Source organism: Macaca nemestrina, chromosome 13 (assembly GCF_043159975.1).
Source record: "Macaca nemestrina isolate mMacNem1 chromosome 13, mMacNem.hap1, whole genome shotgun sequence".
Classification (NCBI taxonomy): domain Eukaryota; kingdom Metazoa; phylum Chordata; class Mammalia; order Primates; family Cercopithecidae; genus Macaca; species Macaca nemestrina.
The window spans coordinates 117,485,192-117,504,876 of NC_092137.1; the positions used below are offsets into that span (position 1 = coordinate 117,485,192).

Consider the following 19,685-nt stretch of genomic DNA (forward strand, 5'->3'; position numbering starts at 1 on the left):
ATGTTGAAAGTTCTTTTTTTTTTGTTGTGCTTTTTGAGATGGAATCTTGCTCTGTCACCAGGCTGGAGTGCAGTGGTGCAATCTTGGCTCGCTGCAACCTCCACCTCCCAGGTTCAAGCGATTCTCCTGCCTCAGCCTCCCGAGTAGCTGGGACTACAGGCATGCACTACCATGCCCAGCTAATTTTTGTATTTTTAGTAGAGAGGGGTTTCACCATGTTGGCCAGGATGGTCTCAGTCTCTTGACCTCATGATCTGCCTGCCTTGGCCTCCCAAAGTGCTGGGATTACAGGCATGAGCCACCGTGTCTGGCTGTGAAAGTTCATTTTAATACAGTCTTTGATAACAATATCTACATAAAAAAATCAAACATCTGGCATGGTGGCTCATGCCTGTAATCCCAGCACTTTGGGAGGCTGAGGCAGGAGGATCGCTTGAGTCCAGGAGTTTAAGACCAGCCTGGTCAACACGGTGAGGTCCTGTCTCTTTTTTCTTTTTTTTTTTCAGATGACGTCTCGCTGTCACCCAGGCTGGAGTGCAGTGGCGCCATCTTGGCTCACTGCAGCCTCTGACTCCCTGGTTCAAGTGATTCTTCTGCCTCAGCCTCCCGAGTAGCTGGGACTACAGGCATGCGCCACCATGCCCAGCTAATTTTTGTATTTTTAGTAGAGACGAGGTTTCACCATGTTGGCCAGGATGGTCTCGGTCTCCTGACCTCATTATCGGCCCTCCTTGGCCTCCCAAAGTGCCGGGATTACAGGTGTGAGGCATTGCACCTGGCCAAAACCGTGTCTCTTTAAAAAATAAATAAATAAAACAATAATAATAAATAAGATAAAATGTTTACTGCTTCCATATTGACAGGTGGTGCACATGGCTAAATACATTTTTAAATACAGTAATTACATATGAACAGTGTATTAGTATTTAAACACTGTTCATATCTGATTAGGCAGACAATGAAATTTTTTCCTTTTCAGTCATATTATTTAGATAATCCCCTAATAGTGGTAAACACCAACTAGAGTTATTTGTGTTTTAGTTTCACTGGTTGTTCCACTGTAGAAGGGAATTCATCATTGTTGTAGTCCGGATGTGGTGAGTTTACCAAGGGATATACTATGTGCCAAGAATGTAGTAACACTTTCTTTTTCTTTTTACAGGGAATTGATGTTGATGCTGAAAATTGTGCAGTGTGTATTGAAAATTTCAAAGTAAAGGATATTATTAGAATTCTGCCATGCAAGTATGTTCTTTTTACCTACTGAGATGTTAAAAATTATTTGACAAGTTTTAGGTGTCTGACAAAATAGTTATTCGTTTTTTATGATATGAAGATCTTGTTATTTGTGATCATCTCCTCTTTTTAGAAAAGCAGCTTGGATTTTAAATGTAATGTCTTCACTGCTGTTTAAGATTGCTTTACCTAGGAGATTCTTAGGTTACATTAAGACTTGTTAAGTATCTTTGTCATAGATTGGCTTTTAGTCTTCTAAGCAAGGCTTTATCAGAATCCTAGGAATTACATTATACGTTTAGCAGTGCAAAAAGTAAGCTGTGTTGGGAGCAAGAAAAATGAGGGACCAGGGAGAAGGGCCTGAAACAGCCTAAATGAAGTGGGTTGGGGAGGGCAGTAGTTTGCTGTTATTTGCACCCTGGACTTGCGTTCCTTCTAAGGTTGTTTAAAATCAGTATTCCTAGCTGGCTCACACCTGTAATCCCAGCACTTTGGGAGGCTGACTCAGGTGTTCAAGACCAGCCTGGTCAACATGGTGAAACCCCGTCTCTACTGAAAATACAAAAATTAGCCGGGTGTGGTGGTGTACGCCTGTAATCCCAGCTACTCAGGTAGCTGAGGTAGGAGAATTGCTTGAACCCGGGAGGCAAAGGTTACAGTGAGCCAAGATTGCGCCACTGCACTCCAACCTGGGTGACAGAGTGAGACTCCATCTCAAAAAAAAAAAAAAAAGAAATTTTTTTTCCTTTATTCTGGTTACACTAAGGGTTTTGTTTTAGTAGCAGGAAGTTGCTTTAAAAAAAAAATAGAACGAAAAGGGTGGGCGTGGTGGCTCATGACTGTAATCCCAGCATTTTGCAAGGCCAAGGCAGGTGGATTACTTAAGGCCAGGAGTTTGAGACCAGCCTGGCCAACATGGCGAAACCCCGTCTCTGTTACAATAAAAATGCAAAAATTAGCCAGACATGGTGGCGCATGCCTGTAATCCCAGCTACTCAGGAGGCTGAGGCATGAGAATTGCTTGAACCTGGGAGGTAGAGGTTGCAGTGAGCTGAGATCATGCCATTGCACTCCAACCTGGGCAACATGGCAAGACTCTATCTCCAAAAAAAGTAATGGGATACTTTAATTGATAACTTTTTAAAAGGAATTGCTTTGTTAAAAAGGTTCATTTTGTGTGCAGAAGTGGTATGTTTTAAGTCTGATGAATTTTAATTATACTTCACAGCTATTAGAAGCAGGTCACAAGTCAGTATATAATTATATTTTGCTTTGTTTGCAGAGTATTTTAGTATATATCCAAGTACTTTTTAGTAGATTGATAACTGTGTGAAGGAAATGCAGCCATGCATATCAGGGTAACCAAATGAAAGTTTCCTGACTAAAGGTAGCTGGTTTAAACCTACAAACATTTACATGTGATTGGTACGATGGGTACTGAATAAACTGGGTTGGGTCAGTGTAAGTTGATCATGTCATGTAGAAAGTTATTAAAGTAGAGAAAAGAGTTTTTACTCCAGGCTGGTTTAGGGCAAGTCTTTCTAACTTAAAAACAATGTCCAGGAAGCTGCACAGACGAGCAGTGCTAGGTCATGCTGGTGGCTGAGCTGGAGTTTGGACCTGACCCTCAAATGCAGGCACATGTGCACAGTTCCTGGTCTCCTTACCGGGCTTTTGACTTTTCCCTTATTTTCTCCTGTGCTTTATTTATGTAACAAATTTCCCAATAAAGCCAACATGTTCCTTTTATGTTTTTGTAAAAATTATTTCTTACGTACTGGTTTTTTTTTATTTATTTTTTATTTTTTTGAGACAGAGTTTCGTTCTTGTTGCCCAGACTGGAGTGCAAGGGGTGTGATCTTGGCTCACTACAACCTCTGTCTTCCGAGTTCAAGCGATTCTCCTACCTCAGCCTCCTGAGTAGCTGGGATTACAGGCGTCCGCCAACACACCCAGCTAATTTTTGTACTTTTAGTGTAGAGCGGGTTTCACTATGTTGGCCAGGCTAGTCTCGAACTCCTGACCTCAGGTGATCCACCCACCTCAGCCTCCCAAAATGTTGGGATTACAGGCGTGAGCCACCATGCCTGGCCGCAAGTACTGTTACTTTTAATTCCACTAGCAGATTTCTGTTTGTAAAAAAAGTCTCCAAACAACAGTAATAATACCAAACAATGACCAAGTAAGCTCTGTGCCTGGCGCAGTTGTACACACGTTGCATGTGCCCCTCAGCGCCCCTGGTGTGGGGCAGAGAGTGTAGGAACCTAGTTCAGAGTCCCAGCCATTGAATGGCATGCTCGTGTCTAAGCCCAGCCTGTCTGGCTCTGAAACCCATACATACTATAATCTTAACTCCTTTTCTTCATCTCTTGTAGAAAATAGATTTATCACACAGGAAAAGTTAGCCAACTGAGACAAATCAGCAAAAGAAGAAAATATATATGCCTTTTTTTTTAATTCTGAAAGTGATAGGTGTTCATTATAGAAAAATGGAGTGTATACAAAACTGTGTAAGAGAGAAAAAAAGTGTTGCGTAAGCCTGCGTAAGCCTACCACCGCAAGATGATCTGTTAATATTTTTGTTGTATTTCCATTTGAGTCATTTTATGGACTTTATATAAGGTACTGCCAGTTTAGTATTAGTTTACTTATTACTACTAGTTGATTTATGCCACATTTTTTCCCAAAAATTTTTCAAATAACTTACAAAGGCACATAAAAATGTACAACCTAGTGTGAGGGCATAAATAAGCCATGGTTTTTGTAGGGTGAAGGGAAATTTTCCCTAGAAGTGCCAGATTCTGTTTCACATGGAAGAGAGAATAATGACATGATAAGTAAGTAGACTAGAATGTTGATTTGACGCCAGCTAACTTGTAATGAGAGGATGAGTTGGTAGAATGTCTTATTTCTTTTATAAGTTATATAAACATTGATTTTAAAAACATTAACACATACTTAATTTTTTTAGGCATATTTTTCATAGAATATGCATTGACCCATGGCTTTTGGATCACCGAACATGTCCAATGTGTAAACTTGATGTCATCAAAGCCCTAGGATATTGGGTTTGTTACATTTTTGTTTATATTCAATCTCTGCCCCAGTTCTTCCTGAGTGATTCAGTTTCATTATTGACTAGAAGCAAGAGGAACGGGCGAAAGGCTCCTTAATATCCTTGTGGTTCTCTGAAGAAAATTTCCTCACTATTAAAAATGACTTCTTAAGGCAGTCCAAAAAAATCAGTGAAATAGATTTGTGATGATAGAATAATATGCTCAGATGTTTCCCAGAGAGTTTGTAATTACTTAGAGTAATGTGTTTTGGTATGCTGCACCACAGAATGTATATATGCTAGTTTTGTATAAACAAGAATCATAAAATATTTGAAAAGGAAGGAGCCGCATAGGTTGTCTGGCTTAATATGTGCATTCTACATGTGAAGAAACCAAAGCCAATACTTCTTAACATCAAATATTATTCCCTATTCCTAGGTTTCAGAATCAAATAGACCTGGGGCAGTTTGTCCTGCATTGAAGTTGGTTCATCACTGATGGTCACAGGGCCTTACACAGAAGACGGGGGCAAAATGAAAAGGAAATCATAGGAGTAGCTAGCCACGTGCTGAACAAATGCCTTCCATACCTTGTTATGTCTAATCTTCACAGTTGCTATATAAGTGCTGTCACTATTCCCATCTTACTAATTAGAAACTTGAGCTTAGAGAAGCTAAATAACTCACCTGAAGTCATACAGTTATTTAATGGGAACTCATCTTTCAAATAAAGTTTGCTTAATTCCAGGGTCTGAGCACTTAACTATTACCCTACCCAAAGAGGGGAACATAGAGGGAAAGAATACTTTTGTTTAGGTTATATTTTTTATTGGTTTTAGAGTCTTCATACAATCTATTAATGTCTCAACATATTCTCATTTAGAAGATAAACAGTTTTAGGCTGGACTTGGTGGCTCATGCCTATAATCTTGGCATTTAGGGAGGCTGAGGTGGGCGGATCACTTGAGGTCAGGAGTTCCAGACCAGCCTGGCCAACATGGTGAAACCCTGTCTCTACTAAAAATACAAAAAAAAAATCAGCCAGATGTGATGGCACGCTCCTATAGTCCCATTTACTTGGGAGACTGAGACAGGACGATCGCTTGGGTCTGGGAGGCAGAGGTTGTAGTGAACTGAGAGCGTGCCACTGCACTCTAGCCAGGGCAACAAGAGTGAAACCCTGTCTCTCTCAATCAATCAATTAAAAAAAAAAAAAAAAGTTTTTAAATAAAGATCTTTGGGGAAAATAATTTATCAAATATCGTCTTGTTGCTAAACATATTTTTAGAGTTTTTCATAGAGTTTATTGTGGAATTAGAAACTGCAGTTTGGGTTTTTTTTAATGATGATCATTTTATGCAGCTTTAAGCCATTATGGTCATGTAAGCTTCTATAGTGGCATCGTTAAAGCGCTTAGAGAAGCTAAATAACTCACCTGAAGTCATACAGTTATTTAATGGGACTTATTTCCCAGACTGCAGTCTGTTTAAAATGTTCCCTCATCTTCTAGCTTAAGAGACCGCTTCCTTAACAACTACTGTCATTCTCTATGAATTACAATTCATTTGTTTTTTTGAGACAGCCTCACTCTGTCACCCAGGCTGGAGTGCAGTGGTATGATCTCGGCTCACTTCAACCTCTGCCTCATGGGTTCAAGTGATTCTCCTGCCTCAGCCTCCCAAGTAGCTAAGCTTACAGGTGCACTCCACTACATCCAGCTAATTTTTTATATTTTTTGTAGAGATGGAGTTTTACCACATTGGCCAGGCTGGTCTCGAACTCTTGGCCTCAAGTGATCCATCCGCGTCAGCCTCCCAAAGTGCTGAGATTACAGGCATGAGCCATCGCACCTGGCCACTGAATTGTTTTTTAAATGTGAGTTCCAGAACGTCTTCACTGTGTGCTCACAGGAAGGTGGCGGTCAGTGTTCAAGAACGGCCTTACTAGAAACTGAGACTATTTTGATGTCCAGAAAATGTGTCTCTCTTCTAGAATTTCTTCACATATTCATGGTTTTCAATAATTGTAGCTGTGTTTAGCATGGCATAACATGCTTTCTTAATGAACCTGGCTCATCCCCCTTTACTGCAGAAACTGTAGCTTAGATGAGACGATGAGCCTTTGTGGGGACAGCATTTTAAATAATAGCATACAGGGAGCTTGATGGATTTCTTTCTTGGCAAGGTTTTAGAACTCTTCCTTCATTAGATACACTCTAAAGCATATTCTAAGTTGTTTTCTTCATCAGTCAGTAGTTTAACATGCTTTTCATTTCTGGATGTTTGTATGAAAGGAATTTCACGACTGTAGCATAGGGACTTTAATCCTCATGAGTTTTGTTTGTGGAAATAAGCTATATATTTCATATATTAAAAATTAAGACTCTTCATCTCACATAAGGTTGAGTTGCTTTCTTAGAATGTTAATTTCAGAAAGCTAGACTATATATCCCCAGAATGCCTAATTTATTTTTTGATGAACAGAACCTATAGTAACATTAAACCTCAGAAACTTACTGTCTTGTCTTTGACTTTTGAATCTTTAGACAGTACACCCTTTTCTGTGGACCTGTTGACCCCCTCCTGCAGTGGATGCTTTAGTTAGCCATGCTGTGCCCTCTTGGAGTAACTAGTTCTCTATTTCCCCATAACTGTAGTGAGAGTCAGCCTCAGTCCACCACACAGACTTTAAAGGTTTACAGCTATTTCAGTGATCCTTGTCACTTGTTTTCATTCATTTGGCAAGGATGGGTCAAAGAAATGACATCTGAGGTGCTAGATCTGCACTTGGCTCTGGGGAGACAAAGATGAGTGAGACACAGCCCCTCCCCTCACGGGCTCTTGAGGATTTCACTTTCTGGACTGGTGGGGGGTCAGGGCACGCACACAGACACGACACGGCCAAAGAGGCCTGTTTGAAGTGCTGCCTGTGGGAGCACAGAGGAGGGTCATACGGCCTGCTGCCAGGTAGAAATTGGAAGGTGGAGCAAGTGCATTTGAGAGGGCAGTTGAGCTGGGTGTTGCATTATCCGTCAGACACACCAAAGTCTTGAGGCTAATGCTATGTCTGGGGAGTGAACAGACAGGGTTGGAGGTTGGCAGGTAGTTAAGTTAGCAGATATAGGTAAACAGGTTGGGGCTAGGCTGGCAGAAGTTTGGGTATTGTGATGTCACAGCCACAGGATTTGTTGCTTGGTGTGTCAGGAGCAGGGATGGGAGGGCGTTACGTTGCTGGTGAGGCAGGAGGGGCAGGTTCTAGAACCAGGTGGAGCAGGGCTGTTGGGGGCGCAGCCCGGTGGAGGGAGGTGGAGTGCCTGTGAGTGGTGTTTTTACTTGAAGCAATGGTGAGATGCTGAGCCAGATGGTCATAGTGAACTTGCAGCATAGTGAACCCCTCATCTAATAAGTCACTTTACCAGGAGTTCCATCCACTTACAACACAGCTTTGACTCTGGTATTAATCAAATGAGGTTTCTAGCTGTTCCCCAAATGTCGAGACTTAATGTAGTGTTGCTGATAGCGTCTCCAGCCCTCCACTTTCACTGTTTTCCTTTCTTTAAAGCAGCAAATGGAAGCGGGAGGGAAGGTGGAGGCAAACTACAGCTGATCACCACCCTGTCCATATGGAAGGAGCCAGAGTAACTTTTTCAAGAAAATAATACAGTCTGAAGGCATCTGTTGTTCAAAAGCCTTGTTTATCTCTGAAACCCTAGTGCCTCACTGTAAACCAGCACAGGGCGGTAATCAGAGTTCATGGCTATGGCCTCATATCCTCTGTCCAGGAAGGCAAGGAAGTGGAGGAAAGCTTCACTTTCTGTCAATAGTTTAAAAGGTGGCATTGCTTGTATCAAGGAGGGGAAATGTTTTTTAGAATAAAAAACATGTAGTCCTTAGGAGGTTGGTTGTCGAGAAAGAATTCATTTTCTGTGATACTAGATAAGGGAGACATTGTTGTGCTTTTTGCCAGATTCATTGTATAGAAGTACATAATATCGTGTGTGAATTACGAGCCAGATGACAGATAAGCTTTGATCATGTTTTTCTTCTGTTCTAATTCTCAAGGGAGAGCCTGGAGATGTCCAGGACATGCCTGCTCCAGAATCTCCTTCTGGAAGGGATCCGGCTGCAAATTTGAGTCTAACTTTACCAGAGGACGACGGAAGTGATGAGAGCAGCCCACCATCAGCCTCCCCCGCTGAATCGGAGCCACAGTGCGATGCCAGCTTTAAAGGAGATGCAGGGGAAAATACGGCATTGCTAGGTGAGTGGTGTGCAAATTATAAAACAATGGCATGTGGCCAGGTGTGGTGGCTCACACCTGTAATCTCAGGGCTTTGGGAGATTAAGGTGGGAGGATTGCTTGAGTTTGAGCTATCAAAGAATAAATAACCAGGAATTAAATATAACCTACGTTTTACTTAATGTATGAAGCTCTTTCTATGTTGATAAATAGGTGATTTTTTTACAGCTACATAGTACTACATTTTGAATTTTCTATATGATAGGTAAAGTGTAGTGAACTGCATGTATTTTTTCTTTGGTTTTTTTGTGTGTGTTTTGTTTTACTTTTTGAGGCAGGGTGTTGCTCTGTCACCCTGGCTGGAGTATACTGATGAGAACATAGCTCACTGCAGCCTCAAATTCCCAGGCTTAACTAGTCCTGCCACCTCTGCCTCCCAAGTAGCTGGGACCACAGGCACGTGCCACCACATCTAGCTAACTTTTTAAATTTTTTTGAAGTGCTGAAGTCTCACCATGTTGTCTAGACTAATCGCATTTTTTTTTTTTATTACCGATGAGGTTAATCCTCTTTTCAGATTATTGGTCATCTTTATTCTTTGATGAACTGCTTATTTTATCCCTTGCTTTTTTTTTTTTTTTTTTTTGAGACGGAGTCTCGCTCTGTCACCCAGGCTGGAGTGCAGTGGCCGGATCTCAGCTCACTGCAAGCTCCGCCTCCCGGGTTCCCGCCATTCTCCTGCCTCAGCCTCCCGAGTAGCTGGGACTACAGGCGCCCGCCACCTCGCCCGGCTAAGTTTTTTTTGTATTTTTAGTAGAGACGGGGTTTCACTGTGTTAGCCAGGATGGTCTCGATCTCCTGACCTCGTGATCCGCCCGTCTCGGCCTCCCAAAGTGCTGGGATTACAGGCTTGAGCCACCGCGCCCGGCCTATCCCTTGCTTATTTTTTTATGAAGATAGTAATTTTTTCATATTGATCCTTAGAGCTTTTTATACACTGAAAATACTAGGGCTTTGTCATATATTTTGTGTATTTCTCCCCCAGTTTCTGTATCCTTTGGCTTTTCATTGTACTTTCCAGATAGAAATTATGTAGTTTAGTTTCCTGTTCTCTCATGATTCTGCCTTTGATTGCATGCTGACTTAGGAAGGCCTTTCTTATCTTAGGATTATAAAGATATTGACCTGTACTTTGCGAGTATTTGTGGGTTTTGCATTTTACATTGAAATCTTAGTATATATAGTTTAAGGTGTGAGGAGAGATTTAACTAATCTATTTTTTTCCTTTTATTCCACTTGTTAAACCTAAGTGTTTAATGAGTTGTCCTAATATTGTTTAGTGAATAATAATTACAAATAATATGTTTTGATATTTGCAAGGCAAATTCTTTTATCTTTATTCTTCTTTTAAAAAAAATTCCTGGGCTATTCTATATTATTATTATTGTTATTGTTATTGTTTTTGTTTGAGATGGAGTCTTGCTCTGTCGGCCAGTCTGGAGTACAGTGGCGTGATCTCAGCTCACTGCAGCCTTCGCCTCCTGGGTTCAAGTGATTTGCTGGCCTCAGGTGATGTGCCCTCCTTGGCCTCCCAAAGTGCTGGGATTACAGGCATGAGCCACCACACCTGACCTATTCTACATATTTTAAAGATTAATTCTAAAATCATTTTGCCAAGTAAAAGAAAATCTCAGAATTTTTATTGGAATTGGATTCACTTAAAGGTTATTTTAAATGGGAAGAATCGATGCTTCAGATTTTGAATTTTGTCATCCTAGAAGAGGAAGCGTATTTTTCCAAAGCAGTAAGATTGAAACTAAGTCAGTTTCTTTGTGGCACATTTAGGATCCGTGAGGCAAAAACAGGTAGAAATATTACAATGTAAGTATTAACAGCACCAGAGGAAGAAAAGAATGCATTGTGGAAGAAAAAAGGAGAATAGATTTCGGAGAATTATAAAATTGTAGCGATTGATTGGTGTAGGCATTCTCCTAACCAGCTCTCCAGCTAAGACTGGGCCACCTTACAAAGCAGCATGTTCTGTTGGTAAATGGCTCTTATTTTTAAGAATGTCTTTATATGGAGCCAGAATGCATACCTGTGTGATTTTGCCATTGCCTTCCAACTCCAGAAAGAAAACTAACTTTGCCTTCTCTAGTACATGAGCACCCTGGAGATACTAAGACTCTTATTCTGACTAAATGTCCTTCAAGAGCAGCCTCCAGAGTTTTCTGCATTCTTGCTACCTTGTTAACTTGCAGTGCATTACAGTTTACCATTGGCTGTCCTGAAATGCCCTCTTAGAACAAAGATAATACAATTTGAAATCATGGGTAGAAATAAAGAAGGTGGAAGCAGCAGCTAGGTTTCCAAAGCAGCAGAATGTCAGATACCTTCTGAAGCAGCCAGTTTCCCCCATTCCCCACCCAAGCCCATGTGGGGCTCACATTCTGTTTTTCTCTCTTTGTCCTTTTTTTAAATTCCCAAGTATTGTGCATCAGCAAGTTGACTTTATCTGTTAATGTTCTTTCAGCCTTGTAACGGTAACAATATAAATTGAAAAACACTAAATTAGAAAAATCAGGCATTATTACCTCCAGAATAAAATGTAGTTTCACTTATAGTTGAGAAAACATTTACTAGACTCTTAGGAGCAACTAGGAAATGAGTGTGGGAGTTACTATGGTAGGCCCTGGAGAGGTGTTTTCCTGCGGAAGTGCACCTTCCACTGTCCAGTGACGTCACTCTCCACCTACTTCACCTCCTTGAAGGGAGTGTAAAATATTTGGTTGAGTGGGGGATTGCAAAATATTTGATTGGGTGTGGGGGGGATTGGAGAGATACTGATCAAAAGGTGCAAAGTTTCAGTTAGGAGTAAGTTCAAGAACTCTATTATACAGCATGGTGACTACAGTTCATAACAATGCATAGTATTCTTGAAAGATGCCCAAAGAGTAGATTTTAAATGTTCTCACTTTGAATAAGTATGTCAGGTAATGCACATGAATTACTGTGATTTAGCCATTCCACAATGTATACATGTTTCAGAACATCATGTTGTATACCATAAATATATGCAGTTTTTGTCAATTTAAACAGTAAAAACACATTTTATATTTATAAAGCAAGAGGAAACATTTTGAGATTACTTATGTTATTTCACCATTTAATAGAAACTTTAGGCTGGACATGGTGGCACACAATTGTAATCCTAGCACTTTTGGAGGTGGGGTGGTGGGGAGCAGATTACATCGCATGAGGCCAGCCTGGGGAACGTACAGAAACCCTGTCTCTACAAAACATTAGCAGGGCATAGAATAGTAGCATGTGCCTGTAGTCCCAGCTGTCTGGGAAGCTGAGGTAGGAGGATCACTTGAACCCAGCAGGTCAAGGATGCAGTGAGCCATGGCCATGATCATGTCACTGCACTCCAACCTGGGTGAGAGAGTGAGACCCTGTCTCAAAAGAGAAACTTTAAATTGGCAAAATAAAAAGTAGTGGGTTCTACTGCTATCTTTAAGGAAGTATTCTATTCTTTTTTTTTTTAGGTTTTTTTTTTTTTTTTTTTTTTTTTTTTTTTTTTTTTTTTTTGAGACGGAGTCTCGCTCTGCCGCCCAGGCTGGAGTGCAGTGGCCGGATCTCAGCTCACTGCAAGCTCCGCCTCCCGGGTTCACGCCATTCTCCTGCCTCAGCCTCCCGAGTAGTTGGGACTACAGGCGCCCGCCACCGCGCCCGGCTAGTTTTTTGTATTTTTTAGTAGAGACGGGGTTTCACCGTGTTAGCCAGGATGGTCTCGATCTCCTGACCTCGTGATCCGCCCGTCTCGGCCTCCCAAAGTGCTGGGATTACAGGCTTGAGCCACCGCGCCCGGCCAAGGAAGTATTCTATTCTAAGAGCCTTTTGTGTGGAGTGATTTTTGTATACCTAGTAATAGCAACTGTCTGGATTTCAGTACCAGCTCCTCCTCTTCCTTGCCATCTATACACCAGGGCTGGTGACGTGTTAATCTCTACCTCTTAGGGTCAATATAAATACTGGCTATTTTCATTGGTGGCAGCGTCACCATCACCTTAACTACTTGTTCAACTTTTGGGAACATCTTCTGGTACCACCATCTCTGACTGTCTTTAAAGACTGATCTTCTGATGAGATTAATGTTGGCTAGGCTGATGCTAGAAAACTCCTCATATGACAAAGATGTTTACCAGTTTTTCTTGTTGACTATCAATGGGTTATCAGTTTTCCATATATGTTTTCTTTAAAATTTTCTGTTAGCCGGGCATGGTGGCTCATGCCTCTAATCCTGCATGTAATGGTAGACCCTGGAGAAGGTGTTTTCTCCACTTTGGGAGGCTGAGGTGGGTGGATCACCTGAGGTTAGGAGTTCGAGACTAGCCTGGCCAACATGGTGAAACCTTATCTCTACTAAAAATGCAAAAGATCACTGAGTGTGGTGGTGGGCGCCTGTAATCCTAGCTACCCAGGAGGCTGAGGCAGGAGAATTGCTTGAACCTGGGAGGTGGAGGTTGCAGTGAGCCGAGATGGTGCCATTGCACTCCAGCCTGGGCAACAGAGTGAGACTCCATCTCAAAAAAAAAAGAAAAAAAGTTTTCTGTTTACCATCTTGAATGATCTCCAAGTGAGTAACTGTGTTTGTGTAGTTGAAGCTCGGAATATGCTGCCCTCTTCTCCTGATGGAGTAGCTTGTGTCGTTCTCTTGCAGAAGCCGGCAGGAGTGACTCTCGGCATGGAGGACCCATCTCCTAGCGCACGTGCCCACTGAAGTGGCACCGGCAGAAGTTTGGCTTGAACTAAAGGACATTTTATTTTTTTTACTTTAGCACATAATTTGTATATTTGAAAATAATGTATATTATTTTACCTATTAGATTCTGATTTGATATACAAAGGACTAAGATATTTTCTTCTTAAAGAGACTTTTCGATTAGTCCTCATATATTTATCTACTAAAATTTACTATGAACAGTGTGTTGCTTCAGACTTACAAAGACAACTGGGGCACGTACTCTAATGTAAAGGACAGGTGGTGTTTCTGTATAATAGTCTGGCTGCTACGGTACTGTAAAAAGCTGGTTAATTCTATTTTTCAAGGTTTTGGCTAAGCACATCAATTTTAGACTAGTTGAAGTGGAACTGTATAATTCAATTCGGTAATCGATCACATGGGCTTTCCCTGGAGGAAATGTTTTTTTTTTTTTTTTTTTTTTTTAAGAACTTGAAACTTGTAACTGAGATGTCTATAGCTTTTTTGCCCATCTGTGTTGTATGTGGAGATTTCAAACCCTGAGAGCACTTTTTCTTTGTTTAGAATTAGGAGAAAGTCACTAGATGACTTTAGGATTTGCATTTTTCCCTTTATTGCCTCATTTCTTGTGACGCCTTGATGGGGAGGGAAATCTGTTTATTTTTTCCTACAAATAAAAACCTAAGATTCTATATTGCACATGAGCATTAAGTTCTTCATTGCCTTGTTAAGGAAAATGAGTAGGCAGACTGAGAATCTGTTATATTGATTTCAGTTACAATTTAATCTTTACAATTAAAAGGGCGAAAGATAATACAATTTTAATTTTTATTGTTGACTCGAAATAACCAGTTTTCTTGATTAGAGTTTAAGCAGATTTTTTTTTTTTTTTTTTTTTTTTTTTTTTTTTGAGACGGAGTCTCGCTCTGTCGCCCAGGCTGGAGTGCAGTGGCCTGATCTCAGCTCACTACAAGCTCCGCCTCCCGGGTTCACGCCATTCCCCTGCCTCAGCCTCCCGAGTAGCTGGGACTACAGGCGCCCGCCACCTCACCCGGCTAGTTTTTTGTATATTTAGTAGAGACGGGGTTTCACCATGTTAGCCAGGATGGTCTCGATCTCCTGACCTTGTGATCCGTTCGTCTTGGCCTCCCAAAGTGCTGGGATTACAGGCTTGAGTCACCGCGCCCGGCCCAGAGTTTAAGCAGATTTAATACCATGACCTTGGTAACCATTTCTTCTTTTTTACTTGCTTGCTGTTCTTTTGGGTCAAAGGAGCAGGCTAATGCAAAGCTTTTGGAGACCGCTAAGTGTTAGAAAGTGATTAAACGCACACTCTGCTGTTCTCACTTCGTGGAGGTAGAAGTCAGGAATATGAGGCAGTTATTTTTTAGAGTGTGGAATTGTAGTCTTGTGTTGCTTCTAGTTACTCTATATCTTTAGTTGGTAGGTAAAAAATGTTTATTTAAAACAATTTTTAAAATTATAAATGTATTTTTATAGCCATATGTAGGGTATAAAGATTAATATGATTTTCTCAAGCTACTTAATACTTTGATTCGTGAAATGGTAAGTAAACAGTTTTACTGAAATAAACTCTACAGATAGATGCAACATGAGGAGTTATTGAAGCAGAAAATGTGTTTTGCTTTGCACACTGAGTGTGTGTTAGCAGACAGCCTCAAGTAGGTTTCCATAACAGCCACTGCCTTTGAATCTACCTTCTGTAGCTTAATATGTATAGGAAAATATATCCTGATTCTGTAGCAAGTAGATTGTTTGCTCTTTGTCTTTTAAGAAATACTAGGGGAGGGCCGGGTGCGGTGGCTCATGCCTATAATCCCAGCACGTTGGGAGGCTGAGGCAGGTGGATCACGAGGTCAGGAGATCGAGACCATCCTGGCTAACATGGTGAAACCCTGTCTCCATTAAAAATACAAAAAATTAGCTGAACGTGGTGGCATACATCTGTAGTCCCAGCTACTCAGGAGGCCGAGGCAGGAGAATCGCTTGAACCCAGGAGGCAGAGGTTGAAGTGAGCTGAGATTACACCACTGCACTCCAGCCTGGGCAACAAGAACAAAGCTCCGTCTCAAAAAAAAGAAAAATACTAGGGGAAAATGTTTTAACTAGTCATTCTTCCGAGTAGCTAACGAAGCTGACTTTTGAAAAGAAGGCTGTGAGCTTTGCAGATGCTGCCACCCAGAGCCCCTTGCTTCCAGCCATGGTCAACCCCACGTTTTTCAACACTGCCGTCGATGGCAAGCCCTTGGGCTGTGTCTCCTTCGAGGTAAGGGGCCTAGAAACCAAGAAGTGACTGTTCATCTAATCCATGAAACTATGTTAGCAGATTGGAGCTGTTTGCAGTTCCAAAGACAGCAGAAAACCTCCGTGCTCTGAGCACTGGAAAGAAGGGATTTGGTTATAAGAGTTCCTGCTTTCACAGAATTATTCCAGGGTTTGTGTATCAGAGTGGTGACTTCACACGCCATACAGCATTGGTGGCAAGTCCATCTGCAGGGAGAAATTTGATGACAAGAACTTCATCCTGAAGCATACAGGTCCTGGCATCTTGCCCATGGCAAATGCTGAACCCAGCACGAATGTTTCCCAGTTTTTTATCTGCACTGCCAAGATGGCCAAGGCTGAGTGGTTGGATGGCAAACGTGTGGTCTTTGGCAAGGTGAAAGATGGCATGAATACTGTGAAGGTCATGGCGCACTTTGGGTCCAGGAATGGCAAGAGCAGCAATTTGCATGAAGATCACCATTGCTAACTGTGGATAACTGTAATAAATTTGACTGGTGTTTCTTTAAAAAAAAAAAAATACCGTGCCAGACCAAGGTAAATTGTTTTTGATCATTACAGAAATGTGATTTCTTAATCAGCAGCTGTCAAACATAGTGTTCCTTAATTTAAAAGCTTGAACACTAAATTATAAATTGGAGAGGTTGGAATAATTATGGTCATATATCTAGAAACACAAATCTTTAGTAGCAAAAAAGAAATTAGCAAGAGAAGAAAACTATTCGGTACTTTGAATGGAGAAAGTTTTCATTGATAGAAGTTTAGATGAAAATTAACATGAGAAAGAAGTGACAGGCCAAGTGTGGTGGTTCACGCTTTTAACACCAATAATTTGGGAGGCCAAGATGGGAGGATCTCTTGAGCCCAGGAATTCAAGACTAGCCTGGGCAACAAGGCAAAACTCATCTCTACTGAAAATTTAAAAAATCAGCTGGGCATGGTGGCACCCGTCTGTAGTTCCAGCTACTTGGGAAGCTGAGGTGGGAGGATCACTTGAGCCCAGGAGGTTGAGGCTGCAGTGAGCCGTGATCACACCACTGTATTCCAGCCTGGGCAAGAGTGAAATCCTGTTAAAGGGGGGAAGAAAAAACAGGAAGGGACAAATATGAGAGTTTTTGCTAAAGCTTTTAAGTTAAGATGCAGAGAATTGGGGGAATGTATAATAAATCAGATTTCATTTAGTTATATTATTTACCACATGAATCACTTTCCTCCCAACAGTTGTCGTAAGAGCCATGTGTTCATGTGTAATGAAGACCAGTATTTAACTGTGGGAACCGTGGGTGGCGTGGCGAAGGAGACTGTCCGTGACTGCCGCTCTCCGCAGCCCCGTCTGCTGTCCTGTTTCCTCGGCTCCTCGGTGTCTGGACTGGCGTTCTGGGTGTCCCAGCGGAAAACTAAAGGGCCAGAGAGGTGTAAACACACACACCACTTGGCAGGTAATTTCCCCATGTGCTATCTTTTTAGGGATCCTGAACACACAGCCTTTCCCAGAAGACTGCTCCCTCCAGCTACTGAGGAATGATGACAAGAAAAGGCCGAATTGCAGTGTCTCCATCAGCAGTTTGCTCTCTCTGGGCACACGATGACAAAATTTCCTGAAGCGAACCACTAGTCTGACCTCAGTAGCAGGATTGGAAGCTTCATGCCATGGGAGTGGTCAAGAAAGGCATCCCAAAGAGAACTGAACTATTAAAAAAAAAAAAATAGACCTTTAGGAATAGGTGATTGTCCCCATATACTGGGGATGAAATACCCAGTGTAACCAAATTCCCCAGTAAGATCGCTTAGTTTGGCAATAGTCTCTTCTTTTGAGCACGCTGAAGTTTATTTGCTCAATGAAGGCTGAAATTATAAGTCAGTATATATGTATTACTAAGTAGAACTTGAGGTAATTATATGTTTTAGTCAAAAGCTGTTTCTGTGGGCTTGGTATAAACCCTACTTTGTGATTTGCTAAAGCACAGGATGTTGACTCAAACCAAAACTAGTTTTGTAGTTAATATATGTTGTGTTTCTGTGACTTAATAGTCAACTAGAAAAGCCACCTACGACATTCCCAGCTAATTAAGTTTTAAAAGTTTTTTTTAAAATACTTGTCACCATATTTTCAAAAATACTAACATTTGGATGACTAGTTAAAAAAGTGCAATTTCTACTGTGTCATCATCAGCCCCGCAGCTGGAGACTTGCCGTCTTTGTACTGCTGTACAAAGTATTTGCACTGCATTCATTTAAACGTTAGGGAAAAAACCAACCCATGCTTTTCTTTGCTGAGCTGTAGGGTTGTATTATTGGCTAGTGAGAAGCCTGGGAACACTAGGACTTTGTGTGGGTGACTGCAGGTATCAGAGCCAGGATTATACAGGTACTCTTGGAAGTGTCTTGGGGATTTTCCTGGTAAGAACAACAGTGATTGCAAAAAAAAAAAAAAAAAAAGACAAGATGTAAAGTGAAATCAGTAAAACATCTTAGTAGACAGAGGCTGCTGACATTTTAACAAATGTGTAAAAAGTTCTTCCTATACATTAACTTTCCAGATACCCTTAAAATGTTTAAGGAGTATCATTCAAAATACTGTTTGAGAGACATGTGACCATCATTCTCCAAGGGAATGTGGATCATTTAGTGTGCTACTTAAAATTAGATGTAAATGTATATGTACACTATAAGAATAAAAATCGGTACCATTTCTTTAAAGCTTTCTAAAAGAAAGTTAATTATTTCTAATAGTTACATTTTAGGATCTCAAACTATTTTTCTTTTGAAATAACTGCTTTCTACCCTAAGGTGTTACTTATTGCTGTCTTCTTTTTAACAGGTGAAGATATTAAAGCTAGAAATTGGAACCAGAAAATCTAAAGAATTCAAGGCATCTTAACGTGACAGTTGAATTGATCTCATTTGATTACAAAGTTTATTGCAGTTATTGAATCTTTTTTTGAGTGCAGTGGTGCCATTGATGCTTACTGCAGCCTCAATCTCCCAGGCTCAAGAAATCTTCCCACCTCAGCTTCCAGAGTAGCTGGGACTACAGGTGCATGCCACGCCTTGTTATTTTTTTATTTTTTCAATATAAATGAGGTCTTGCTATGTCATCCAGTCTGGTCTTGAACTCCAGTGATCCTCCCACCTTAGCCTCCCAAAGTGCTGGAATTACAGGCGTGAGCCACCAAACCTAGCCACCAATTTTACTTTAGGTAAACTTTTATTTTCAAGCAGCTTTTGTTGGTGTTACAAGTACAAATCATGACTGTTTTATGAAATGTTCTGTAAATATAACCACTATTCTTTGTAAGCCATTTAAAATTTTAGTCTTTCAAGTAAACACCAATATTGTGGTTTTGATCCTCACTTACGAAGTTCCTATTTGAGAACCTCCCTACTAAAATTTATTTGTAACCCCAAAATCACCACATGCAGTCATTTTCAGACATGCACAGAGCAGTGAATGAGCCAAGCTGCCTGACATGCACGTTTCTGACGGAGGCTGGAGGGGATGCCATGCCTTGTTTCCTCTCCTACTACAAACAGGTGTCCTTTCAGTCTTTTCAGTACCATGTTCTTTGCATTTCTGCACTTTTTGTTGGCGATTTCACTATTTAAAATGGCCCCCAGGTATAGCAAAATATTGTCTACTGCTTTAAAGGCAACAAGGCTGTGATGTGCCTCATGGACTCAGTGTCTGTTACATCAGCTTCACTCAGGCATGAGTGATTGTGGTGTTGGCTGTGAGTTCAATGTTTTATTATGCCAGAGAATCTGTAGGTCCTGTAGGTCCTGGAACCTAAGGCTGGGTTGTTGGAACCTAAGGCTGGGTTGTTGAAACCGCCACTCCAAAAGTACTTCAGTAATAAGCTGTTCTTTTCCCAATGCTAACGGGGATGCTCACTTTTAGGTGTAGAAAGAAATCACTTGTTGCCATTGTTTTAATTGTCTGAAGGCATTCCTCTGATAGATGGGCTTAGTTCATTATTTCCTCTAAGCAAACGTTCTTAAACATTTCTCTTATAGTGAAAAAATAAGACAATTTGTTACAAATCTTTGGTACTGCTTTCTCCAGAGTTTTAAGATTGGAACTTTTAC

The 19,685-nt window shown here is 41.0% G+C and overlaps 1 protein-coding gene and 1 non-coding gene across 6 annotated transcripts in view; both read left to right on the forward strand.

The window, feature by feature from the left end:
• Positions 1-19,685, forward strand: part of LOC105490109 (ring finger protein 149) — a 48,389-nt gene that overhangs the window by 18,655 nt on the left and 10,049 nt on the right. For 2 of the 5 annotated variants that reach the window (XR_011612107.1, XR_011612108.1), the window contains exons 4-8: positions 1,163-1,245; positions 4,208-4,304; positions 8,353-8,551; positions 16,821-17,038; positions 18,421-18,799. Coding sequence is in view for 2 of the 5 variants with exons in the window: in XM_011755423.3 (XP_011753725.2) it covers positions 1,163-1,245; positions 4,208-4,304; positions 8,353-8,551; positions 16,821-16,867 (426 nt within the window). In the remaining 3 variants the exon portion in view is untranslated. Of the gene's footprint in view, positions 1-1,162; positions 1,246-4,207; positions 4,305-8,352; positions 8,552-13,253; positions 13,995-16,820; positions 18,044-18,420; positions 18,954-19,685 lie in introns of those variants that run through there. The other 3 variants (XR_011612106.1, XM_011755423.3, XM_011755424.3) reach the window with 3 other exon arrangements.
• LOC112428112 (small nucleolar RNA SNORD89) lies at positions 17,113-17,226 on the forward strand. The gene has a single exon (XR_003020006.1). It is a non-coding gene; the product is annotated as a small nucleolar RNA SNORD89 (small nucleolar RNA).